Source organism: Theropithecus gelada, chromosome 1 (assembly GCF_003255815.1).
Source record: "Theropithecus gelada isolate Dixy chromosome 1, Tgel_1.0, whole genome shotgun sequence".
Lineage (NCBI taxonomy): Eukaryota > Metazoa > Chordata > Mammalia > Primates > Cercopithecidae > Theropithecus > Theropithecus gelada.
Window position 1 is genome coordinate 121,044,965 of NC_037668.1, and position 25,970 is coordinate 121,070,934.

The 25,970-nt window shown below is 41.4% G+C and overlaps 1 protein-coding gene across 5 annotated transcripts in view; it reads right to left on the minus strand.

The window, feature by feature from the left end:
- The window catches only part of FAM69A (family with sequence similarity 69 member A), a 132,259-nt gene that overhangs the window by 18,440 nt on the left and 87,849 nt on the right, over positions 1-25,970 (minus strand). For all 5 annotated transcript variants that reach the window (XM_025353499.1, XM_025353492.1, XM_025405887.1 and 2 more), the window contains one exon: positions 437-544. In XM_025353499.1, coding sequence (XP_025209284.1) covers positions 437-544 — 108 coding nt within the window. The remainder of the gene's footprint in view (positions 1-436; positions 545-25,970) is intronic.

Consider the following 25,970-nt stretch of genomic DNA (forward strand, 5'->3'; position numbering starts at 1 on the left):
GTGGCTCACACCTATAATCCCAGCACTTTGGGAAGCCAAGGTGGGTGGATTGCTTGAGCTCAGGAGTTTGAGACCAGCCTGGGCAACACGGCAGGACTCTTTCTACAAAAATACAAAAAATTAGCCAAGTGTGGTTGCGTGAGCCTGTAGTCCCAGCTACATGGGAGGCTGAGGTGGGAGGCTCACTTGAGCCTGGGAAGTGGAGTTTGCAGTAAGCAGAGATCTCACCACTGTATTCCAGCCTGGACAACAGATTCTGTCTCAAAAAATTAAAATAAAATAAATGTCTGTTGAATCAATTAATCAAAGCATACAAAATTGAAATACATATAATATCTCAAAGCTTTGGTTCAAGAATTCTTTTAATAATGCCTTTAATTTCTGGCAAAATTAGAGTACGCTATAATTCTGGAATGTTTACTCATAATGTCCCTACCTGATTGTTGGGCTTGGTGGATAAGCATTTTCCAAAGTAAAGAGTTTCTGTAACACAAAGGCTGTTACATGCAGGCCCATCAATAACTCCAGTCTTGTACTTGTCACACTAAAAACCAGGAAAGAAAAAGTAGTTAATAGAAAAATATTCATAAGAAAAAGCATAAAGAGCTATCTTTATCCTTTATGAGAAAGTTCTATGACAAAAAGAACTGAGGCTTTGGACTTCGACAGACCTGGATTTGATCTAAGCTGTTACTTACACCTATATGATTATGAGAAAGCTTTTTGCTGTTGGGGTGTGTGTAGAACTTTGAAACTATTTTACCCACTTGACGTGGTCTAAGGCGGTATGTTACCTACTCCTTCCAAGAATAGAGGCACTCTATTTTTAAAAATGGTTCCAGTTTTAGGCCAGGCACGGTGGCTCACGCTTGTAATCCCAGCACTTTGGGAGGCCGAGGCTGGTGGATCATTTGAGGTCAGGAGTTCAAGACCGGCCTGGCTAACATGGTGAAACCCTCTCTCTACTAAAATACAAAAATTAGCCAGGCGGTAATGGCGGGCACCTGTAATCCCAGCTACTTGGGAGGCTGAGGCAGAAGAATCACTTGAGCCTGGGAGGCAGAGGTTGTGGTGAGCCGAGATCATGCCACTGCACTCCAGTCTGGGTGAGAGAGTGAGACCCTGTCTCCAAAAAAAAAAAAAACAAAAGTTCTGGTTTTAAAATAAATAAAGTTTAGAATAACAAAATAAAGTTACCCCTGTCATGTTGTCATCCTTGAGATCACCCAAAAACAAGAAAGGGGAAAAAAAAAACCATCCACTCTGAAAAAATAAGGTACCAATGAAACCCTAGGTACAATAAATGAGGATGACCTGCTAAATTCAGTGAAGACTACACCAGAGCCTAGAAATATGCTGAGATGAAACACCTGCTGTGGGCCCCACTCGCAGACAAAGTTGGCAGAGCACCAAGGAGGTGGTCCATCTGCAGAGCAGAACCACTACCCTGGTTGCAACAAAGGTTTAAGGGGCACAAGCTGTGGGAACTTCCCAGAACTCTATTTGGCACCATGAAATAGTAAGATAAGGCAGGCCTGAATGATAAAATCCTCAGAAATGTTCTCTTTGCTGGAGGCAGTCTGTTGATGAACTATGGCTGGGAGACAGGGCCACAAGCAGCTTCACTACCAGCTCAGTTTACTGCCCAGTTGCTTCCTGCACATGGCTGGCTGACGGAGACCTCATTTCACTCAGTAATGAGTAATAATCAAAACCAAACAAGCAAAAGATCTACATAGCAAATCTACAAGAATTAGGAAGAATGGAATAGGAAAAGCAAATGTCAGATAAAAAAAATTTTCTAGGCAGGGCACAGTGGCTTACACACCTGTAATCTCAGCACTTTGGGAGGCCGAGGTGGGTGGATCACCTGAGGTTGGGAGTTCAAGACGAGCTTGACCAACATGGAGAAACCCTGCCTCTACTAAAAATACAAAATTAGCTGGGCATGGTGGCGCATGCCTGTAATCCCAGGTATTCAGGAGGCTGAGGTGGGAGAGTCGCTTGAACCTGGGAGGCGGAGGTTGCAGTGAGCCGAGATCACATCACTGCACTCCAGCCTGGGCAAGAAAAGTGTATCTCCATCTAAAAAAAAAAAAAAAAATTCTAGAAGAATGTTGCTATGAAACAGACCAAACATATTGTTATGAATTTAAGGGACTTACTGAACCAGTTTAAAATAAGACTTCAAAGCAGAAGAAATGATGAGGCAATAGGAGGAAGTTTAAAATAAGCTAACAGAACTCAGACAGGAAGGAAAATAAAACATCCTAGAAATAAAAGCCACATTAAAAATGAGGGGAAAGACAGACAGGGATAAAACACAGTAAGATTTAGGAGGACTAGGCCAGGCGTTGTTGCTCAACCCTGTAATAACAGCACTTTGGAGGCTGGGACAGGCAGATTGCTTGAGCTCAGGAGTTTGAGAGCAGCCTGGGCAACATAGCAAGACCCCATCTCTACAAATAATACAAAAGAATTAGCTGGGTGTGGGGGCACACACATGTAGTGCTAGCTACTTGGGAGGCTGAAGTAGGAGGATTACTTGAGCCTGGGAGGCAGAGGTTGCAGAGCCAAGATTGCACCATTGCACTCCAGCCTGGGTGACAGAGGGGGACCCTGTCTTAAAAAAAACAAAAACAACAACAAAAAACTCTGGAGGACAAGGTTGAGGAATGCAAGCAAAATGAAATGGAAATTTAAAACTAAATAAAATGAATTTACGATAAATTTATAGATATAAAACACAAAGTATATCCACCATATCCATATGAAGGAGAATGGGAACAAGTGGAAAAGAAAAAATACTCAAAGTAGAATTCAAGGAAACTTCACAGAAATTAAAACACTTTAATCTACAGATTGAAAGGACATACAATGAATGTCCCAAGAAAAACTGTCATGAATGACCCCTGTGACATATCCCACTGAGGTTCACTGAACTTCAAAAATAAGTTATCCTTTGAGCATCCAGGTAAAAAGATCAAGGCACCTTAAAGGGGAAACAAATCAGATTGGCCCCAGATTTCTCCATAGCCATATTTAACAGTAGACAACAGTGGTGCAATGGCAGCAGAGGCTTTGGGAAAGGAAGTGAGACTCACCTGTGTCCTAATAGTCTCATCTGTGAAGGGGATGTTAATAGGTCTTAATTTACAGCATCATTATGAGGATTAAATAGTCTAAGTATAGATCACCTGTGACTTTCATAAGTGCTCAGTCATAGCCTATTATTATTTTATATAGCTTTTAGTAGGCACCAAATAATTTTGAACACGTAAGGTTCAGAAAACATAATTTCCATGAGCATCTCCTGAAGAAATGATTAGAGAAGGAATTTCAGCTAACAAAGAGATGAATGGAGAAACGGAACATGAAAGCCAGTTGAAATGGATTGGAATGAAAACAGCTCAGGTAATTGAATTAATAAAAACTGATTTTTTTTTTTTTTTTGAGACAGAGTCTGTTGCCCAGACTGGAGTGCAATGGTGCGATCATGGCTCACCACAGCTTCGACCTCCCAGGCTCAAGTGATCCTCTTGCCTCAGTCTCCCGAGTAGCTGGGACTACAAGAATGTGCCACTATGCCTGGTTAATTTTTAAATTTTTTGTAGAGATGGGGCTTCACTTTGTTGCCCAGGCTGGTTTCAAATTCCTGGGCTCATGTAAGCTTCCCACCTCAGCCTCCCAAACTGCTAGATTTACAGGCGTAAGCCACTGTGTCTGCCAATAAAAACTGTTTATATAATACCTGATAGTTAGTAGGTGTTTCTTAAGTGTCAGGCATTGTTCCTAGCACTATACATTTATTACCATGACAACCACCCTGGGAGGTGGAACCTATTATCCATTAAAAGATAAGAAAACAGAAACAGAAATATCTGTTAAGTAACTTGTTCACAACTACAAAATAATAAAGCCAGGATTCCAACCCAGTCAGTTTGGCTCCAGAGCCCACTCTCTTTTTTTTTTTGGAGACGGAGTCTCGCTCTGTTGCCCAGGCTGGAGTGCAGTGGCCGGATCTCAGCTCACTGCAAGCTCTGCCTCCCGGGTTTATGCCATTCTCCTGCCTCAGCCTCCCCAGTAGCTGGGACTACAGGCGCCCGCCACCTCGCCCGGCTAGTTTTTTTGTATTTTTCAGTAGAGACGGGGTTTCACCGTGTTAGCCAGGATGGTCTCGATCTCCTGACCTCGTGATCCGCCCATCTCGGCCTCCCAAAGTGCTGGGATTACAGGCTTGAGCCACCGCGCCCGGCCCAGAGCCCACTCTCTTAATGACTACTGTATATTGCTCAGAATGGCACAGGCTCCTCAGGCCTGCCTCCTGTACCCTCCTACCAACACTCCTTACAGTTTGCTTTGAGGATAAGGGAGATAAAGAGCCCTGCCCATGTGCAGAGTTAAGTGTCAACACCAAGGCACTGTTGCCCTTCAGCTACTAGTAGTGGAGAAGTTCCTGGACAAGCCCTTGGCTATGACCTGGTTTCTCTTGCAGATCTGTCTGCAGCTAAGAATATTAAGTTTCATCTTTGGGAGAGGAGCAAAGCAATCTAGTTCTTTTTTTTTTTTTTTTTGAGATGGAGTCTCACTCTGTCACCCAGGCTGGAGTGCAGTGGCACGATCTCAGCTCACTGCAAGCTCCGCCTCCCGGGTTCACACCATTCCCCTGCCTCAACCTCCCAAGTAGCTGGGACTAGAGGCACCCACCACCACGCCTAGCTAATTTTTTGTATTTTTAGTACAGACGGGGTTTCACCATGTTAGCCAGGATGGTCTCAATCTCCTGATCTTGTGATCCGCCTGCCTCGGCCTCCCAAAGTGAGCAATCTAGTTCTTAAACTCAAGTTTGGGAGGTCACTTGGGAGAGGCCCAATGTCTTTCTTCCATCTGGTCAACCTTTGGGGATATTTTAGAAAATGCAGGACCATCTGTTAGGCATATGTGCTTGGTAGCAGATGGCCAGCAATTTCATTGGTATGTTTCTTCCTTGAGGCAAAGGTGATGGGAATTCTGAGGCTTCATTAGGAGAAACTTGAGTGAAAGCTCCTGTAGGTATGGTTTAGGGTTTCCAAGGAAGTTATATCATATAGACCACATTCTCTGGCCACAAATAAATAAAAGATAAGTGGAACAATAAAAGTCAAGTTGAAGTCCCATAGCTCAAACATGGCCCATTGCGAAAGAAAAGAGACAAAAAGAAATGACTGAAAAACTCTACAATTTTTTTTAAAAAGTAAAAAGTAAAACAAAAAACAAACAAACATATGTTTGGAAACTAAAAAGCACATTCCTAAATAATTTGTGGGTTAAAGTAGAAATTACCATGGAAATGCAGAAATATTTAGAAGTGAACAACAATATAGGTATACATATCAAAACTTGTGGGAGGCAGTCAAAGCAGTTCTTAGAGTGAAAATTATAGCAATTTCCAAATTTAAACGCAATGATGAAAAAACCAAGATACTGAATATAAATAATCGCTCAACTAAAGAGACTTAAAAAAACAACCAACCAAAAAAACAAACAAAAAAACAAACCCAACAGACCGGCTCAGTGGCTTACAACTATAATCCCAGCACTATGGGAGATGAAGGCAGGAGGACTGCTTGAGGCCAGAAGTTCAAGACCAGCCTAGGGAACACAGTGAGACCTCATCTCTAAAAAAATTTTTTTTTTTTAAATTAGCCAGGCATGGTGGTGTGTGCCTATAGTCCCAGCTACTCAGGAGGCTGAGGAAGGAGGATCCCTTGAACCCATGAGGTTGAGGCTGCCATGATCATGCCACTGTATTCCAGCCTGGGCAACAAAGTGAGACTCTGTCTCAAAGAAAAAAAAAAAAAGAAAGCCCAACAATAATGAAAATAAACTCCCAAAAGAAGTAGGAGAAAAGAAATAATAAATGAAGAAATAAATGGAAAAAAAATCAGGCCAGGTGTGGTGGCTCATGCCTATAATCTCAGCACTTTGGGAGGCTGAGGAGAGTGAATCACTGAGTTTGGGAGATCGAGACCAGACTGGGCAACATGGCAAAACCTTGTCTCTACAAAACATACAAAAATTAGCCAGGTGTGGGTGCACACCTGTAGTCCTAGCTACTCGGGAGCCTGAGGTGGGAGGATGGCTTGAGCCCTGGAGGTCAAGGCTGCAGTGAAATGTGACTGTGCCACTGCACTCCAGCCTGAGTAACAGAGTGAGACCCTGTCTCTAAATAAATAAACAAATAAATAAATATTAAAAGGTAGTTCTTTGAAAACTTTAACAAAAAAGATACACCTTTAGCAAGACTGATTATGAGAAAAAGAGGAGAAACAAATAAATATTATTAGGGAAGAAAAGAGTAGTGATGGCAAAAAAATAGAAACAATTTATGGTAATATATTTGAAATAAACAATTTTTCTAGAAAAATATACATAATAGAAAGTCATGCAGGAACAAATAGAAAAGCTGAATTAGATTAATACATATAAAAAATTGAATCAATAACCAAAAATGTTTCCCTCCAAAGAAAGCAGGCCAATAACTCTATGAGAGATTAGTTTATTTATTATTTATTATTATCATTATAATTTTTTGAGATGGAGTTTTGCTTTTGTTGCCCAGGCTAGAGTGCAATGGCGTGATCTCGGCTCATTGCAAACTCCATCTCCTGGGATCAAGCGATTCTCCTGCATTCGCCTCCCAAGTAGCTGGGATACAGGTGTCCACCACCATGCCCAGCTAATTTTTATTTTTAGTAGAGACGGGGTTTCTCCATGTTGGTCAGGCCGGGCTCAAACTTTCAACCTCAGGTGATCCACCCGCCTCAGCCTCCCAAAGTGTTGGGATTACAGGCGTGAGCCACTGCACCCAGCCTTGAGAGATTAGTTTTAAGGAAGGAAAAAAAAAAAGAAAAGAACAGACCAGACAAGACAAGACACAGGCCAGGGTACAGTCTTAGAAGGACTGCAGCATGCCATCCGGATGCAGTACTGGGAGATTTGCCATCCAGATGCAGTTTATGAGAGTGCAAAATGGGTAAGAACATTAATGCCCCTCAACAGGAGAATGGTTAAATAAATTGTGGTATATTCATAGCACGAAATACTATGCAGTCATTAAAAATGAGAGAATTAGGCCCAGACCTATCAACATAATGTGAAATGGAAACAATTTCAGAATGACGTGAGCAGTTTAGTACCATTTATTAAATGGTACTACATGCAAACATAAACATAGTATTTATGTACCCCTGCCACATGTAGTGAAAGAAAAACATCATGGCAAAAACTCATACCATATTCAAGATGGTGCTCCCTGTGAAGTGGGAGGAAGGAGAATATCAGGCAGGATAAGAGAGCTTCAACTATACTTGTAATGTTTTACTTATTTTTTAAAATGCAGCAAATATGGCAAAAGGTTAAGATTTGTTAAGAAGGTGGCAGATACACGGCGTTTGCCATATTGCTTTTTTTTTTTTTCTGAGATGGAGTTTCGCTTTTGTCACCCAGGCTGGAGTGCAATGGCGTGGTCTCGACTCACTGCAACCTCCGCCTCCCCAGTTCAAGCGATTCTCCTGCCTCAGCCTCCCGAGTAGCTGGATTATAGGAACCTGCCACCATACCCAGCTAATTTTTGTATTTTTAGTAGAGATGAGGTTTCACCATGTTAGCTAGGCTGGTCGGAATTCCTAACCTCACGTGATCTGCCTGCCTCGGCCTCCCAAAGTGCTGGGATTACAGGAGTGAGCCACTGTGCCTGGCTGCCATATTGTTTTTTATATGCCAATACTGTTCTATGAGATTTGCATGTATATATATCTTAAATTCTCACAATCTCCCTATGGAATAGATATCACCATTATTTCCATTTTATTGATAAAGAAACCAAGGCAAGAGAGGTTAAGAAGAGGGTAAGAATTTTACAGAGAGCAGGTTAATGGCAGAGTTGGAACCTGAGCCCAGAGAGTCTGTCTCCAGAGCCTGTTCTTTTAACCACTAAGGTAACAGAACCAGGATTATTGATATTGGAGAGGACCATGCAGAGCAGGTTTAGTACCGACTGTGTCAGATGCCCCTCCCGAGTGCACCCACTAAAGGTGTCTCTGGTCATTCCCTCCACACAAGCAACTCACAACAGGGCTAGGACTTTCATCCTTGTTTCCTGAGGACTTTGCACAATGCCTGACACATAATCAAATAGATAAAAAAGCACTTGCCAAATGGATGAATGAATGAAGTGTATGCTGGGTTTTTAATCCAGAAGTAGGGCACTCTATCATGAACAATTCATGGGATTGGACTTAAAGAGCGATACCCTTCCACTGTTCTGATCTTGGGCTCCTGAATCTTAAACACTTTATCTTAACTCTGTTCAATGTCAGGATTTAAACATGACTCTTTCCACAACAACTATCTTTCAATAAATCATCTTGGGAGTTTATATTTCTTTCCTGAGCCTATTCTCTTCCTCCCTTCTTTCTGTATATTCTCAAATCTAACATTATTTGCGTCCATGTTATCTTCCCTTGTGGAAAGCTGGATGATTTGAAGGCAGACACTTGGTTACATTCATCTTCAAATCTCTCCTCCTCTCTAGCACACAGCACTGTTTGGTATTTAAGTGTTCAGTAAATGTTTATTAAATAACCAACATAAATAGTGGTTTTGGCTTTAAAATCTCATTGAGGATTAAAGTGCATACTTTTCTATAACATTTAATACATTTTTTTTTTTTTTTTTAATAGCACAAACCAGGTAGCTCATTAGTAAACGTATTGGGAAGCAGTAAAAACTAGTCTGGCATTCAGCTACAAGACTGAAACTCTAGTTCTGAGCAAAAACCTCAGGCCAACCATTCATCAAAGAGGTAGTTACAATGAGCAGGCTCTTCCACTTGTGGCTTCCATCACAAACCAAAAGCAAATTTCCCACATGCTTGTATAGAAAGGATGGTTGGCCACGTACTGTTTCGTTTTGTTTTGTTGTTTTTCAGGCACAGCCACACACACAAACTGTAATTACTGTCAGTAAACGATATTCTAAATAAAAAGACACAGAAATTATAGAGAATGTTCCACTTTACCACAGGATAATCAGCGAAAACATCAAAGGTTTTTCCTGTCCTAAGATTTTTCTTTTCTTTTTTTTTTTTTTTTGAGACGGAGTCTCGCTCTGTCGCCCAGGCTGGAGTGCAGTGGCGCGATCTCAGCTCACTGCAAGCTCCGCCTCCCGGGTTCACGCCATTCTCCTGCCTCAGCCTCCCGAGTAGCTGGGACTACAGGCGCCCACAACCGCGCCCGGCTAATTTTTTTTTGTATTTTTAGTAGAGACGGGGTTTCACCGTGGTCTCGATCTCCTGACCTTGTGATCCGCCCGCCTCGGCCTCCCAAAGTGCTGGGATTACAGGCGTGAGCCACCGCGCCCGGCCAAAATTTTTCTTTACTCGGGTGATTCTCCTAAATGCCTCCCTTGCTTGCACATACCTCATCACACCAGGAGATGGCACTCTTTAGTTTTATTTGACGAAACCCACCTCGTTGAATGAATAATTTCATGAACTATGGAAACTACCACAAGGGGGCAATAACGATGAACAGATGTACACTACTAGGTTTTAAGTAATTTTCTAAGATTTATGTTCTAAAAATGTATTTCAGAAAAACTCATCAATTTTTCCTAAGAAAAAAAAATAGCTGAGTTGGGTTTTTAATAATGCCTGAAAATCTTCCACGCCTCTAGTCCCGTTCCCCGTATCGACAATATTAAATCTTCACCATTTTCTAGACTTCCACTTCAGGTTCACATTCTTATCCTCTCAGCCATTAAGAGTGCTCAAATCTCTCTCTCCCCTCCCCCCAACACACACATACTCACCACTCTTTCCTTCCTTCGGTTATAACAGAGTCTGCAATTTATTTTAAAATTCCTCAGTGTAAGTTATAGTCCAGATGCCTCTCATATCCAAATTAGGAATGCACAGGTGCTTGGCTAGAGCTGTAATCAGGAAGCCAATGCTCGAGGCAGCTACTCTAAGCACTTCCATATTCCTTATCTCCTTACTTTGATCAAGATTGGTCAATTTCTGAGGTTTTTGTTAATTAGGAAATCTGGCTTTTATTGGTGAAATTTGTGGTTTTCTCTTGAGACAGGGTCTCACTCTGTTGCCCAGGCTGGAAGTGCAGTGGCATGATCAAAGCTCACTGCAGCCTTGACCTCCTGGGCTCAAGCAATCCTCCCACCTCAGCTTCCTAAGTAGCTAGGATTACAAGTGCATGCCACCACCGTGGCTAATTTTTTTTTTTATTTTTAGTAGAGATGGTGTCTCAATTTGTTGCCAAGGCTGGTCTCAAGCTCCTGGCCTTAAGCAATCTGCCTGCCTTGGTCTCCTGAAGTGCTGAGATTACAGGCATGAGCCACTGCACCCGGCCTGTGGTTTGTTAAATAGCATGATAAATGTTACAAGTGAATGATAAGTGGTAAAATTAAAGGTATCTAAGATATGTGGATTGGCTAAAATATGAGATATTCCATACCTTTTTATGAAGGAGGTTTAATAACTAGTTGAGGCTATAATCTTTACCTTTAGGGAGGTACCTGGAGCTAACAGTTTTACAGTTAGAGGTTCTCAAACTTTAGAGAGCTTCAGATTGCATGGAGAGTTGATTAAAACACAGTTTGCTGGACCCATCTCAGAGTTTCTGACTCAGTAGGTCTTGCATTAGACTGAAAATATGCATTAATTTTAAGTGCCCACGCTGGCCTAAGAGACCACATATTGAGAATTATTGGTTCAGAATTTCTAGTGGCCTGACGCTAATCATAAGGAAACACAAGCCTGCCTTTGAAGTATCATTGCTTTTGCCTTGACTAAATCTTTCATGCAAGTTGATAGAGCACTTAAAAGGGTAGACTTGGGGGCCAGACACAGTGGCTCACACCTATAATCCCAGCACTTTGGGAGGCCGAGGCAGGTAGATCACCTGAGGTCAGGAGTTCGAGACCAGCCTGGCCAACATGGTGAAACCCCATTTCTACTAAAAATACAAAAAAAAAAAAAAAAAAATTGCCAGGTGTGGTGGTGTGCACCTTAGTCCCAGCTACTGGGGTGGCTGAGACAGGAGAGTCACTTGAACCCAGGAGGAGGAGGAGGTTGTAGTGGGCTGAGATCGTACCACTGCACTCCAGCCTGGGCAACAGAGCAAGACTGCATCTCAAAAAAAAGAAAGAAAAAGGCAGAGTTAGAACTTTAATAAGTTTACAGGCAGATTATATGAAATGTTTCATGACTGCTTGAAAATAAATTTATTTGTTGCAAATAAAATGTTTTATGACTGAATAAATGTCTATATGTCTAGCAGAAATTGCTTTCATACAGCCTAGTAATAAGGTTGTATGGGGGTACTTAATCCTCACTTACATCAAACATAGGTGGATTCTGTTTCTTCCCTCCCTCCTGCCCAATCTCTACGTCCTTTTTTTTTTCTTGACTTATTATAGGATATTATAGGATATTCAGTAATATGTGAATAGAAATGAGAATGTATATCCTTGCTTTGATCCTAATCTCAGAGATTATATATTCAGATTTTCACCATTACATATGATGTTGGCTGTGGGTTTTTCATAGATGTCTTTTATCAGATTGAGAAAGTTCCCTCCTATTCTTAGTTTGCTGAGAATTGACTGAATTTTGTCAAATGTATCTATTTGGATAATCATATATTAACTTTTTCTATTCTCTTTTTCTTTTCTTTTTTTTTTTTTTTGAGACAGGGTCTCACTCTGTCACCCAGGCTGGAGTGCAATGGTGTGATCTCGGCTCACTGCAACCTCTGCCTCCTGGGTTCCAGCAATTCTTGTGCCTCAGCCTCGCAGGTAGCTGCTGGGACTGCAGGCAAGAACCACCAGGCATGGCTAAGTTTTGTATTTCTAGTAGAAACGAGTTTTTGTCATGTTGCCCAGGCTGGTCTCTAACTCTTGGCCTCAAGTGATCCACCCACCTTGGCCTCCCAATGTGCTGGGATTACAGGCATGAGCTGCTGCGCCCAGCCAATACTCATAACAGCTTTAACAATGATCTCTGACTTGCAAATTTTAGTCCTTATATTATTTAACCTCCTTCAGCATTTGTCCTGGTTGACCACAGTGTTTTAAAACTCTTTCCTATGGCTTCTCTCTTCATGTTTTCCTCCTCCTTCTCTAGCAACTCTCTTTTATCTTTTTTGAGACAGGGTCTCACTCTGCCACCCAGTCTGGAGTGCAGTGGCATTATCACACCTCACTGTAGCCTCAACCTCCCTGGGCTCAGGTGATCCTCCCACCTCAGCCTCCCAAGTAGCTGGGACTACAAGCACGCACTACCACACCCGGCTAAGTTTTGTATTTTTTGTAGAGACAAGGTTTCGCCTTATTGCTTAGGCTGATCTTGCACTCCTGAGCTCAAGCGAACCACCTGTCTGGCAACTCTTTATGAGTGTTCTTTATGGAATTCTCTTCCTTTCTCACCATCTTAAGTATTAGTGTTTTCCAGGGTTTTGTTCCATTTTCCTTGTGTTCTCTGTATACCATCATCAGTGACATTCCCACAGCTCCAAGGAATCCTGGTTCTATCCCAGCCTAGGCCTTTTTCCTGAATTAAATATCCAAGTGCTACCTGAACATCTCTTGTCTCGATTTGGATAACCTAAAAGCAATTCACACTCAGCCTATCCAAGACTGAACCATCACACCCTGCCCTCCTCTGTCCCAAGGGTTGTCCTCCTTTATGGCCTGCCTCAGTGGAAGGTGCCATCAACCACCTAGGTACCGAGGAGGGAAGCAGTGAGTTGTCCTAAAGTTCTTGTTCTTCCCCATTTCCCCAAACTCAACTGGTCACCAGTTGCTGGCAATCAAATTACTTCCTTCATATCCTTTGAGCCTATTTCATCCCTTCCATTCCCACTGTCAATGCCATCATTTAAACTCTCGTCACTTTGTGCCTGGATTATTACAACTGCCATAAAACAGATCCCCCTGCTTGTGCTGTCTCCTATCTAAACCACCCTCTCTACTACAAGTAGCAAAATTTTTCTAAACATAAATCTGATCAGTGACTTCCCTGCTTAAAAACTTCTACTGATTCTCTACTGCTCTGAAGGTAAAAGGCAAATTCCTTACCATGATATACAAGGTCTGTTATGAGTTTGACCCTGCTTCCTTCACCTCTGCAAATTGCCTTTCATCTTCTCTGCTCTAGCTATGCTATGCCTGGAATGTAGCATTATTTCTTATGTTTGTAGCTTTGCACATGCCTCCTTCTGTCTGCAATGCTCATTCATCAAAGTTCAGCTCAGATGTAACCTTTTCCAGAAAGTCGTCTGGGTCCTTCTTCATTGGGGTTTCTGAGCAAAATGTTGCTTAGGATATACTTATGCTGAAAAATTGTTGTTTATTGGCGATATTTGGGATATACTTATACTCAAGGTAGTCCTAGTTTATTTTAAATTTGAATGTAACTGAGCATCCTGTATTTTTATTTGCTACCTAGCAACCCTACTCCCAGTCTTATGTATGTGCTCCTCCTTTTTATTTTTCCATATCCCCTACTAGTCTGTAAGCATCTTCAGGGCAGGGGTACCTCTCATCTCTGTATCCCCAAGCTCAAGTACAGTGCCAGTAAGCAGACAATAAATATTTAATTGAAATAAAATGTTTTATTGCTGGCTTGTTTTTTCTAAGTTGGCTTTAACCCTTAGTCTCTTTCTTGCTTTACAGGAATGAGCTAATCTTAACAGTGATACCGCCTGTGCCAGGATTACAACAAATATCACAAAATATAAGAGAGTGTAGCATAAGACATGAAGGCCACCAGAAGTGCTACTATGATTTAAGATTGGCCGGGCAGTGGTGGCTCATGCCTACAATCCCAGCACTTTGGGAGGCTGAGGCGGGGAGAATCAATTGAAGCTAAGAGTTCAAGACTAGGCTGGGTAACATAGAAAGACCCCTGTCTCTACAAAAACAAAAACAAAACAAAAAAAACCCACAAAAATCAAAATAAAATAGAGATTTCCTTAGAATAGGGTTTATGTGTGTTAAGATTTCAAATAAACTTGTTTAATAATTTTTTTATAAGCTTATAAAGAAGTTGGTATAAAGGGAAAAGGGTTATACTTTTCTTAAAAGGAAAAAAGCTTGTACTTTAAAACAGTGTGTTCTCGCCAGGTGCGGTGGCTCACGCCTATAATCTCAGCACTTTGAGAGGCCAAGGTGGGCGGATCACTTGAGGTCGGTCAGGAGTTTGAGACGAGCCTGGTTAACATGGTAAAACCTCGTCTCTAATAAAAATACAAAAAAATTAGCTGGGCATGGTGGCGCATGCCTATAATCCCAGCTACTCCAGAGGCTGAGGCAGGAGAATCTCTTGAACCCAGGAGGTGAAGGTTGCCGTGAGCTGAGATGCGACACTGCACTCCAGCATGGGCAACACAGCAAGACTCTGTCTCAAAAAAACCAAAAAACCAAAAACCAAAACCAAAAACAAAACAGTGTGTTCCAAGTAGGACTGGTTCAGTATATCTCAAAAACACAGGATAATGGCAGAAAATATACTTGTCAAGTTAAATAATAATTGATCCTAAGCAAAGGCAAAGCTAAATGAAATAGTTAGCTATATATCACTATCTAATTGAAAACATGGTTCCAAATATCTTAAATTTAGTATATCTTATGTTAGTTGCTTTAAGCAATAATCCATTATCCCAAGAAATCAAATTTCAAAAGAGACTGTAATAAAACTTAGAGGCCCTTTTATTTTTTAATACTTCCATTTAAAGGATGTGCTCATATAATGGCCACAAAGGTTTGCTAGAGTAATGTAGTGAGTAATTCCTCATTATTACCCAGGTAGGAACTTAGAATTTGCTTGCATAGAGGAATATGTCAGAAGAGATCAATATTAAACAATGTGGTCCTGAGAAATGTATAGAAGGGGAATATTCTTCTCTGCCTCTTTTTTTCCCTTTATGAAAGAACTCAACAAACAAAATATCTGTTTTTTGTGTCAAGAGAATCTTACCTACAAAGTCAAACTGTAAAATGTCTTTATGGGTAAACACCAAATAGGATTTGCTGAAATAATGAATAAATTAGTGATTTCCATAATCAGAGAAAACGTAAAAAAATGATACAACAAGGCTGGGCACAGTGGCTCACACCTATAATCCTAGCACTCTGGAAGGCCAAGGCAGGCAGATTACCTGAGATCAGGAGTTTGAGATCAGCCAGGCCAACATGGCGAAATCCTGTCTCTACTGAAAATACAAAAAAATTAGCTGGGTGTGGTGGTGTGTGCCTGTAATCCCAGCTACTCAGAAGGCTGAGACAAGAGGATTGCTTGAACCCAGGAGGTGGAGGGTGCAATGAGCTGAGACTGCGCCACTGCATTCCAGTCTGGGCGCCAGAGTGAGACTCCGTCTCAAAAAAAAAAAAAAAAAAAAAAAGATATAACATACTATATAGCCAAGAGCAGTGACTCACACTTGTAACCCCAGCTACTCAGGAGATCTAGGTGGGAGGATCGCTTAAGGGCAGGAGTTGGAGATCAGACTGGGCAACACAGTGACAACCCATCTCTAATAAAAATTTTAAAAAGGCCGGGCGCGGTGGCTCAAGCCTGTAATCCCAGCACTTTGGGAGGCCGAGACGGGCGGATCACGAGGTCAGGAGATCGAGACCATCCTGGCGAACCCGGTGAAACCCCGTCTCTACTAAAAAATACAAAAAACTAGCCGGGCGCAGTGGCGGGCGCCTGTAGTCCCAGCTACTCGGGAGGCTGAGGCAGGAGAATGGCGTGAACTCGGGAGGCGGAGCTTGCAGTGAGCTGAGATCCGGCCACTGCACTCCAGCCTGGGCGACAGAGCCAGACTTTGTCTCAAAAAAAAAAAAAAAAAAAAAAAAAATTTAAAAAATTAGCTGGGCATGATGGCTCATGCCTGTAGTCTCAGCTACTCGGGAGGCTGAAGTGGGAGGATCCCTGCAGCCCAGGAATTCAAGGCTGCAGTGAGCTATGATCGCCACTACACTCCAGCCTGGGTGGCAGAGAGGGATTCTGTCTCCAAACAAAACAAAAAAAGCACCTCCTCCTCCACCATATTATATAATTAGCTTGGTGGAAAAAGAAAAAAGCACAATTGACAAAAAAAAGTGGATTTTTCCAAGCACATCTAATCAGGGTTAGTTGTTGCTCTCATTTTTAGACAGTTCTCGTTTCCTACAACTTTCATAAGTTAACAAAGGCTTTTCTGGGTATACCGTTCCCACTCCATTTCCCTTCTTGGAGTTTTAAAAGCTTATTATCCATCTCACTAGAGTCAAACCCTAAATAATGGATGATGACAGTGGAAAGTTTCATATTTTTACTAAAACTGAAAACAGTAAACTTAAATTCAAACTGCAAACTAATGTACAGTGTGCAAAATTAATCTGAATTCTGGTTCCCACCTTATAGCATTACCCTAAATCTCTTAATAAAAATTATCCATTGGTTACAGAAAATATCTCAGGAAAATAATACTAATACTCTATGGTGATTTCCAATGTTGAAATGATATACTTAATAGATTAATACACACTGTACATAATTTATATGAAATACATAATTTGTTCAACATTCTGTTTGTTTTTAGAATTTACTATAAAAAGACAAAAGAGAAAAATATATTAATTTATAGGCAGTTAAAAGCCCCAACCAAGGCTGTGGTTCAGTGGCTACTAATACATGGTTCTGGGAATTCTCTGGTCTAGTGTTAATCAGAATCTTATTCTTTGGGATAAAAGTGCTAAGGTAAGCCTGATTTATAATTAGAGGGAAAAAGAAACTCTTTCATGTCTTTCCAAATCCTTTCTATTCCATAAGGTCCTGTAGAAGTTTTTTTTTTTTTTGGACGGAGTTTCTCTCTTGTTGCCCAGGCTGGAATGGAATGGCACGATCTCAGCTCACTGCAACCTCTGCCTCCTGGGTTCAAGTGATTCTCCTGCCTCAGCTTCCCAAGTAGCTGAGATTATAGGCATGTACCACCAGGCGTGACTAATTCTTGTATTTTTAACAGAGATGGGTTTTCACCATGTTGGCCAGGATGGTCTCGAACTCCTGACCTCCGGTGATCCACCTGCCTCAGCCTCCCAAAGTGCTGGGATTACAGGCATGAGCCGCCGCGCCCAGCCTTGAAGGCCCTGTAGAAGTTCTACCTCCTCTATGAAGCCTTTCCACACTATTCTGTCTAAAATAATCTCTCTATTCATAGATGCCTTTTTTTTTTTTTTACCTTTTTGTAGTACAACTACTTACCATACAAACTAAATCATTTTAATCTGACATGATGGTCTTCTGATGTGCCAACTTGGCTGGCTAGGCCATAGTCCCCAGTTATCAAAACAAACAATCTAGGTGTTGCTGTGAGGGTATTTTGCAAATGTAATTAAAATTCATAATCAGTTGACTTTAAGAGAGTATCCTAGATAGTTTGGGAGGGCCTGATTCTATCAGTTGAAGGGCCTCAAGAGCACCACTGAGGATTCCCTGATGAAAAAATGTTGCCTGTAGACAGCAGCTTCAGCCAATGCCCAAGAATTCCAGCCTGCCCTTCCTTATTGCCTTCTGTATGGATTTTAGATTTGCTCAGCCAGCCCCACAACTGTATAAACCAACTCCTTGCAATACATCTCTTTGTATCACTTTTGCTTCTCTGGTTGAACCCTAACTAATACACCTGATTAAATAAAATGTGTGTGTGTGTGTGTGTGTGTGTGTGTGTGTGTGTGTGTGTGTGTGTCTCATCTTCCCAGTCAGACTCAAGGGCAGGAACTTGAGAATATAACAATAATAACTTACTGTACATTTACCATGTGTCAGATACAGTGTTAAGTCTTTCAATACATAAACTCATTTTATCCTTACAACCACCTGATATGAAAGTATTATTAATCTCCATTTTACAAAGCCTAAATAATTTGCCCAGCTTATATAGCTCAGAAATGGCAAAGCTGGAACTCAAACCTAAAGTTCTTTTACTCCAATGCTTACACTCTTAACTATTACAATGGATGGGGCCCTTCACACACAAACAGAGAGAGAAAGACAGAGGCATGCAGAAAAGAAAGCTATGGAACACAAAATAGACCACGACTGTTAAACAGATATAAACTGTTTTTTTTGTTGTTGTTGAGACAGGGTCTTGCTCTGTTGCCCAGGCTGGAGTGCAGTGGCGCAATCTCAGCTCACGGCAACCTCTGCCTCTCAGGTTCAAGTGATTTTCCTGCCTTGGCTTCCTGACTAGCTGGGATTATAGGCGTGCACTGCCACGCCTGGCTAATTTTTGTATTTTTAGTAGAGACGGGGTTTCACCATGTTGGCCAGGCTGATCTCAAACTCCAGACCTCAAGTGATCTGCCCATCTCAGCCTCCCAAAGCACTGCGATTACAGGTGTGAGCCACCGTGCCCAGCGGTAAACTGCTTATTACAGTCTGTTGACAATCTGTCCTCCCTAACTCCTAAGCCATGATTTCAGCTCGGAGGTAATGCTCTCAATGGGACAGCTAGAGCAATCTTCCAGGAAATTTTTGAATTACAATGCTAGGTTACAGCAATGACAAGTAATGGGGTACTTGCCCCAGATCAAATGAAGTAAGTCAAGGACTTGAGAACCTTCTCTATGTTCAACAGATATGTCAGAGCATCATTCAGTGTTAGATTACCAGGTTAATTAGTTCAATTCTACTTTATCTTCATAAAATCTGTGATGCAGGTAGGACAGAGATACTTTTATTTGAACCTGTATAATGTAGTTAAAGCAAGCCAATGAAATAAAGTCACTTATTCAAAGCCACACAGTATAGCACAAGAAAAAGTGAGGCTGGGGCTTTCACTTCAGCCTAGCATTTTTTCTAATAGGCTGACATGATACGGTTTAGCTACTAGTAATCGAGAAGTTCTTCATAGGGAGTGGGTTGTACCACTAATATCCAACATTTAAAAATGTACATGGTGTTACTAAAGGAATAAGACAGATTTTCATAAGCCACATATGAAAGCAATCAGATTCCTCAAACTCCCCTCTTTGGGCATTTGCATTCACTGTCCTTTCTCTTTAAATGCTTTTTGCCTAGATTCTCACACAATTGCTTCCTCTCATCAGCTTCCAATTCAAAATGCCATCTTTTCAGAGAGGCTTTTCCGGTTAAGACAGCATGCCCTAGCCATTCTCTACTAAATATTGCTATTACATTTTTTTTGTTTTGTTTTGTTTTTTTTTGTTTTTAGGCGCAGTTTCGCTCGTGTTGCCCAGGCTGGAGTGCAATGGTGCGATCTCGGCGATCTCGGCTCACCACAACCTCTGCCTCCTGGGTTCAAGTGATTCTCCTGCCTCAGCCTCCCTAGTAGCTGGGATTTCAGGCATGCACCACCACACCCAGCCAATTTTAATTTTTTTTAGTAGAGACAGGGTTTCACCATGTTGGTCAGGTTGGTCTCAAACTCCCAACCTCAGGTGATCTGCCCACCTCGACCTCCCAAAGTGCTGGGATTATGGGTGTGAGCCACCACACCCGGCCAGTTATTACATATATTTTCATTGCACTTGTCAGAACCTTATTAATTTACTTGTTTTTGTTTTTATTATACACATTCCACAATAAGAATGTAAGCTCCTTGGCTAGATGTGGTGGCTCACACCTATAATCCCAGCACTTTTGGAGGCCGAGGCAGGTGGATCACCTGAGGTCAGGAGTTCGAGACCAGCCTGGCCAACATGGTGAAACCTTGTCTCTACTAAAAACACAAAAATTCGCAGGGTGTGGTGGTGGATGCCTGTACTCCCAGTTACTAGGGAGGCTGAGGCAGGAGAATTGCTTGAACCCGGGAGACGGAGGTTGCAGTGAACTGAGATCATGCCACTGCACTCCAGTCTGGGTGACAGAGTGAGACTCCATCTCAAAAAAAAGAAGAAAAAGCTCCTTAAGGCATGAATTCTGTCTTGCTTACCACAATATGCCTAGCACCTAGAAAAATAACTTCGATGTAAATGTTCAATAAATATTTAATTGACTGGTAGATACCTCTTCTAAAATGGATTATACTTTTTATATTATTGCTATACGACAGTAGTTACCTTGAAAATAAATATTAAATAATAATAATAATTATTATTATTTTGATACAGGGTCTCATTCTGTTGCCCAGGCTGGAGTGTAGTGGTGCTATCATGGCTCACTGCAGCCTCGACCTCTTTTGCTCTAGTGATCCTCTCACCTCAACCTCCAAGTAGCTGGGACTACAGGTGCATGCCACCATGCCCAGCTAATTTTTTATTTTTTTGTAGAGATGGATTCTCACTATGTTGCCCAGCTGGTCTTAAACTCCTGGGCTCAAGTATTCCTCCCACCTTGGCCTCCTAAAGTGCTAGGATTACAGATGTGAGCCACCATGCCTGGTGCTGGTTAAATTATAAAGAATAGGAAAAATAAGTGAAAGGAAAGATTTTGCCAACTTTTAAAGAGAATAAAAGAACCCACACTTGGAAACTTAAAACTTAAGCAAATAATATCTGTGGAACCTCTTTTGGATCCTCTGTGCCTCTTTATAATCTTCCTTAGTTCACAAAGATGAAATTGACTGAAGATTTTGAAGGGAATCTGTTCAAAGGTTATACACAGGATACTGTAATCCTTTGATGAGCATGTGTTTACTAAGCATGACTTTAAGATTATGCAGTTTTATATTTATATACCTAAAATTCAAAATTAGCAATTTTATTATATGCTTTGGTTCTCTTCAATCCACTTAAGAAAAGAACAGTCCATGCACTAATACAGACGGAGAGAGGCAATCAGTTTAGATTCCACATTTCAAAGCAGTAATGACCAGGACCAGAAGTATGTGTGGATATTGCCATAATTCATGAAATGGCCAGGTAATTACTTAGGCAGATATTGTAAAACTGAACCATGGGAGAAACCAATTTAAAATATATCACATTTCAAGTTAGGAAGGGCTGCTTAGACTTTTAAAAAAGGTATAATCTGCAATATAAAACTTATATGAATTATACACACACACACACACACACACACACACACACATCTGTTGCTTTCCTCTAAACATCCAAGAATTTGCACATTTGCATAAGTGGCTTCATATTGTTTTACCTTCAACATCTCTATATATTTCAGATATCTCGATTATAGCTGGATTTTGATTTTTTTTTTTTTTTTTTTGGAGGCGGAGTCTTGCTCTGTTGCCCAGGCTGGAGTGCAATGGTGCGATCTCAGCTCACTGCAGCCTCTGCCTCCCAGGTTTCAGCGATTCTCCTGCCTCAGCCTCCTGGGTAGCTGGGATTACAGGAGCATGCCATCATGCCTGGCTAATTTTTGTAGTTTTAGTAGAGACGGGGTTTCACCATGTTGGCCAGGCTGGTCTCAAACTCCTGACCTCAGGTGATCCACCCACCTCGGCCTCCCCAAGTGCTGGGATTACAGGCATGAGCCACCGTGCTTGGCCTGGATTTTGATTTTTAAATACAGCCTCACAATCTTTGTCTTTCAACTGAATCATTTGGTTCACTGATAATATACTGTAATTACCATCATATGTGGGTTTAAATATACTCCATCTGATGCCATGGTAAGCCACCCAAATCTCATTCTCCAGGATTGGAGCACTTATTCCTTCAGCACTGGGAGTATAGGTAGCAAATAGCTCTCAGCTGAGTCCTTCTTTAGGACTGCCCTCAGCTAGAGTACAGCCTTGCCCAAGGTGATACCTCCTTGCAGGGATGGGGGTAAAGGTGGGAATCTGCTTCCACTGACTGGTCAGTGAGGGGGATAAAGGTCTGGACCTTTGCAAGGTCATCCAGCTCCAGAATTCCCTATAGGGTTGACCTTTAAGGCCTTTGTTACTACTGCAGTGCAGTTCAACTTTTCCCTCTGACTTACTCTGCTTCCTCACTCTCTACAGATGTTAATCCCAAGAGCCCAACTTAATCAACTTGCTGCAGGCAAATCTTAGTCTCTAAGTCTGCTTTCCAGGGAATTCAATCTGTGACATCTTTCATCTTATTATGTATTTTTTTTTTTTTTTTTTTTTTACTTATCCTGCCTGTTCTGTTTCTTTACTTTCTTGCCTTCTTTTGGGCTATTCTTTTATTATTATCTTTTTTTCCTGAGAGACTGAGTTTTGCTCTTGTTGCCCAGGCTGGAGTGCACTGGTGTCATCTTGGCTCACTGCAACCTCCACCTCCCGGGTTCAAGTGATTCTCCTGCCTCAGTCTCCCAAGTAGCTGGGATTACAGACATGCACCACCACGCCCGGCTAATTTTGTATTTAGAGGTGGGGTTTCTCCATGTTGGTCAGGCTGGTCTCGAACTCCCAACCTCAGGCGATCCACCCGCCTCAGCCTCCCAAAGTGCTGGGATTACAGGTGTGAGCAACCGCACCTGGCCTCTTTTATTCTTTTATTATTCAATTTTTTCTATGTTAGTTTGGAAATGATACACTCTTTTTCTATTCTATAGGTTATCCTAGAAATAATAATATGCATCCTTGAATTATCAAAGTCTAAAGTTAACTGGTTGATTCTTTTATCCTACTCTGCAATATTGTAAGGACTTAAACACTTTAATTTCTTTTATCCTTCTCCCATTTTATACGTAATTGTTATTCTAGGTATTGCAGCATATAATGGAATCATACAATATTTGTCTTTTTGTGTTTGGCTTCTTTCACGTAGCATAATGTTTCCAATATTCATCCATGTTGTAGCATGTATCAGAATTTCACTTTTTTTAAAGGCTAATATTCCATTGTAACTATATATGATGGACAGTTGGCTTGTTTCCACCTTTTGGCTACTGTGAATAATGCTACTGTGAACCTTGGTGTGCCAGAATCCATTTGAATCCCTGATTTCAATTTGTTTTGGTATATATACCCAGAAATGGATTTACTGGATCATAAGGTAATTCTATGTTTAACAATTTGAGAACTCTCCATACTATCTTCCTGATTCTTTTTCTTTAAATCTTTTTTTTTTTTTTTTGAGACAGAGTCTCCCTCTGTCACCCAGGCTGGGGTGCAGTGGTGTGATCTCAGCTCACTGCAGCCTCTGCCTCCTGGGTTCATGTGATTCTTGTGAATCAGTCTTCTGAGTAGCTGGAATTACAGGTGTGTGCCACTACACTCGGCTAATTTTTTGTATTTTTAGTAGAGACAGGTTTTCACTATGTTGGCCAGGCTGGTCTCAAACTCCTGGAGTCAAGTGATCTGCCCACCTCGGCCTCCCAAAGTGCTGGGACTACAGGCATGAGCCACCATGCCCAGCCCTGATTCTTTTTTACATATTACAATTCTCTGTTAATATTATCCATTGTTTTACCTATTTCTTCTACCTTTATTCCTATTTAATTGAACATGAATATAAACAGTTATTTTTACATCCTTTTTGAATAACTCTAATATCTGGATCATCTGCAGATCTGCTTCTAGTATCTGTGCTTATCTCTTGATTTCTGGTCATTTTATTTTGTCTTTTGGCCTTCTTTGTACTTTTTCACATAATGTCTCCAGAGAGGGTTTCCTTCTGTCTAGGAGACAAAGGTAATGGTAGCTGATTACCTTAACAAAATCAGGGGCTGTTTGAAGTTGAGGCTCTGTTGTAGCTCTGGGTAAAGCTCTAGCTACTTATGTCCAAGGATATATATCCCTCTAGGATTTTTAACTGAGAGCTTGGTATTCACTGGGGTTTCTCCTTCTGGCAAGTTCATAACTCTAATCTGTATCTTGTGAGACTGCCAAAGTGTCTGCTCTGCTTTTCAAAGGTTTTCCAATGCAGTCTTTAACCTCCCATTCTGCAGAGCCCAGGAATTGGCAAATATCCCAATGGGATAACTGGCTGTATGCATGAGGTTCCCCTGGTTTTCTACAAAGGCTCTGCTGGTTTCTTGTCCCCAGTAGGGGCTTTCCGCCAATATAAGGTTTCTGCTTCTCAGACCCCTGCCCATGCCCAGAATCAGCAAATTCCCCCCAGGGTAAAAGAGACCATAAAAGTCAGCTCACCATTCTGAGACTCTTTTAGTTTACCTTTACTCCTGGGGTTCATTCCTTTAAGGTCTCAGCCCAAAGCAAGGTGTGCCAGGGTTCCCATCCCATCCTTGGTTGGATGTAGTAGATTTTTATTACCCTAGCCCCATAAAACTGTACACTTCAATTTTAGATCATACATCTCCAGTTAATAGCAGCCACAAAAACTAGGCTCAGCTCTTTCAAATCTTATCCTCTTGGCTGGGTGCAGTGGCTTATGCATGTAATCCCAGCACTTTGGGAGGGCAAGGCAGGTGGATCACCTGAGGTTAGGAGTTTGAGACCAGCCTGGCCAACATGGCGAAACCCCATCTCTACTAAAAATAGAAAAATTAGCCAGGTGTGGTGGTGGGTGCCTGTAGTCCCAGCTACTTGGGAGGCTGAGGCAGGAGAATCATTTGAACCTGGGAGGCAGAAGTTGCAGTGAGCCGAGATTGCACCATCGCACTCCAGCCTGGGTGTCAGAGCAAAACTCTGTCTCAAAAAAAAAAAAAAAAAAAAAACTTATCCTCTCCCAGATCTTGATCAAGTAATTCCCTCCTATCTTGTTAGCACTTTGTGGCTTTAAAATATACTTTTTAAAAGGTTATTTTATTTTTGAGATGAAATCTTGCTCTGTTGTCCAGGCTGGAGTGTGTTGTGGCAGGATCATAGTTCACTACAATCTCAAATTCCTGGATTTAAGGGATCCTCCCACCTCAGCGTCCCAAGTAGGTGGGACTACATGTGTATGCCACCCTGCCTGGCTAAAATATACTTTAACAATATTTGTTTTGCTTGCTTTTTAGTTCCAATCCCACAATTGCTATACAATATTAGTACTATCTTAGCTTAGTACTACTGACTTTAGTACTACTAGTTATGATAGGTTTTAAGAACATAATCCCAAATGCAGAATAACTCTAATTTTTTAAAAGCCAGTCTTAGGAAAATGATGTATTTTAGACTCAGAAAGCTCTTTCACTATCTTCAGTGTTTGATACGCTAACCATTAAATTATGCTAGAATTATGTTCTGTTTTCACTTCTTATAAATTAAAGGGAAATTAAATCAAAGTGAAAAGTAATGAAGCACTTCAACTCTAATTTACTCATGACAGAACATATACCAATATTTGCCTTACATTTGAAGGATATTGTAATAATACAAGATATTTAAAAGCATATCCATTTCATTTTGTCTTAATCTCTTAGAACAGTCTTTCTAACATTACCAGATGATGTTAACAGGTCTTCCTGGAGGGCTGTGGTGGGGACACGGTTTTTTCTGATCAAGTATATTTGCTCTGTCTTGGAGATGCATAACATACATTGGTATTTAAAAGACCCTAAGAAGTCCTCAGTAAAGTCAGCTGTTATCTTTATTTAACCCTCTGTTTCCAAATACATCTGACCAGGGACATATTTTATCCATGGAATATCTATTAATGTGCTCCAAGGCACCTAGTTTGAGAAAGGTGGCCTAGAGAAAGAGAAATACACATTTCAAATAGTTTTGGTTATTTGTATGTTTTTGAACTTGACTGTCTACCTCCTGTTTCCTCTTTCACTGAAGGCTAGAAACTGAGTTTTGTGGGGTTTTATTAGCTTTATTAAACTGTCACTTCTTCTGTCAGTCTTTTCTTTTTTTTTTTTTTTTTTGAGACGGAGTCTCGCTCTGTCGCCCAGGCTGAAGTGTAGTGGCCGGATCTCAGCTCATTGCAAGCTCCGCCTCCCGGGTTCACGCCATTCTCCTGCCTCAGCCTCCCCAGTAGCTAGGACTACAGGCACCCGCCACCTCGCCCGGCTAGTTTTTTTTTTTTTGTATTTTTAGTAGAGACGGGGTTTCACCGTGTTAGCCAGGATGGTCTCGATCTCCTGACCTCGTGATCCACCCGTCTCG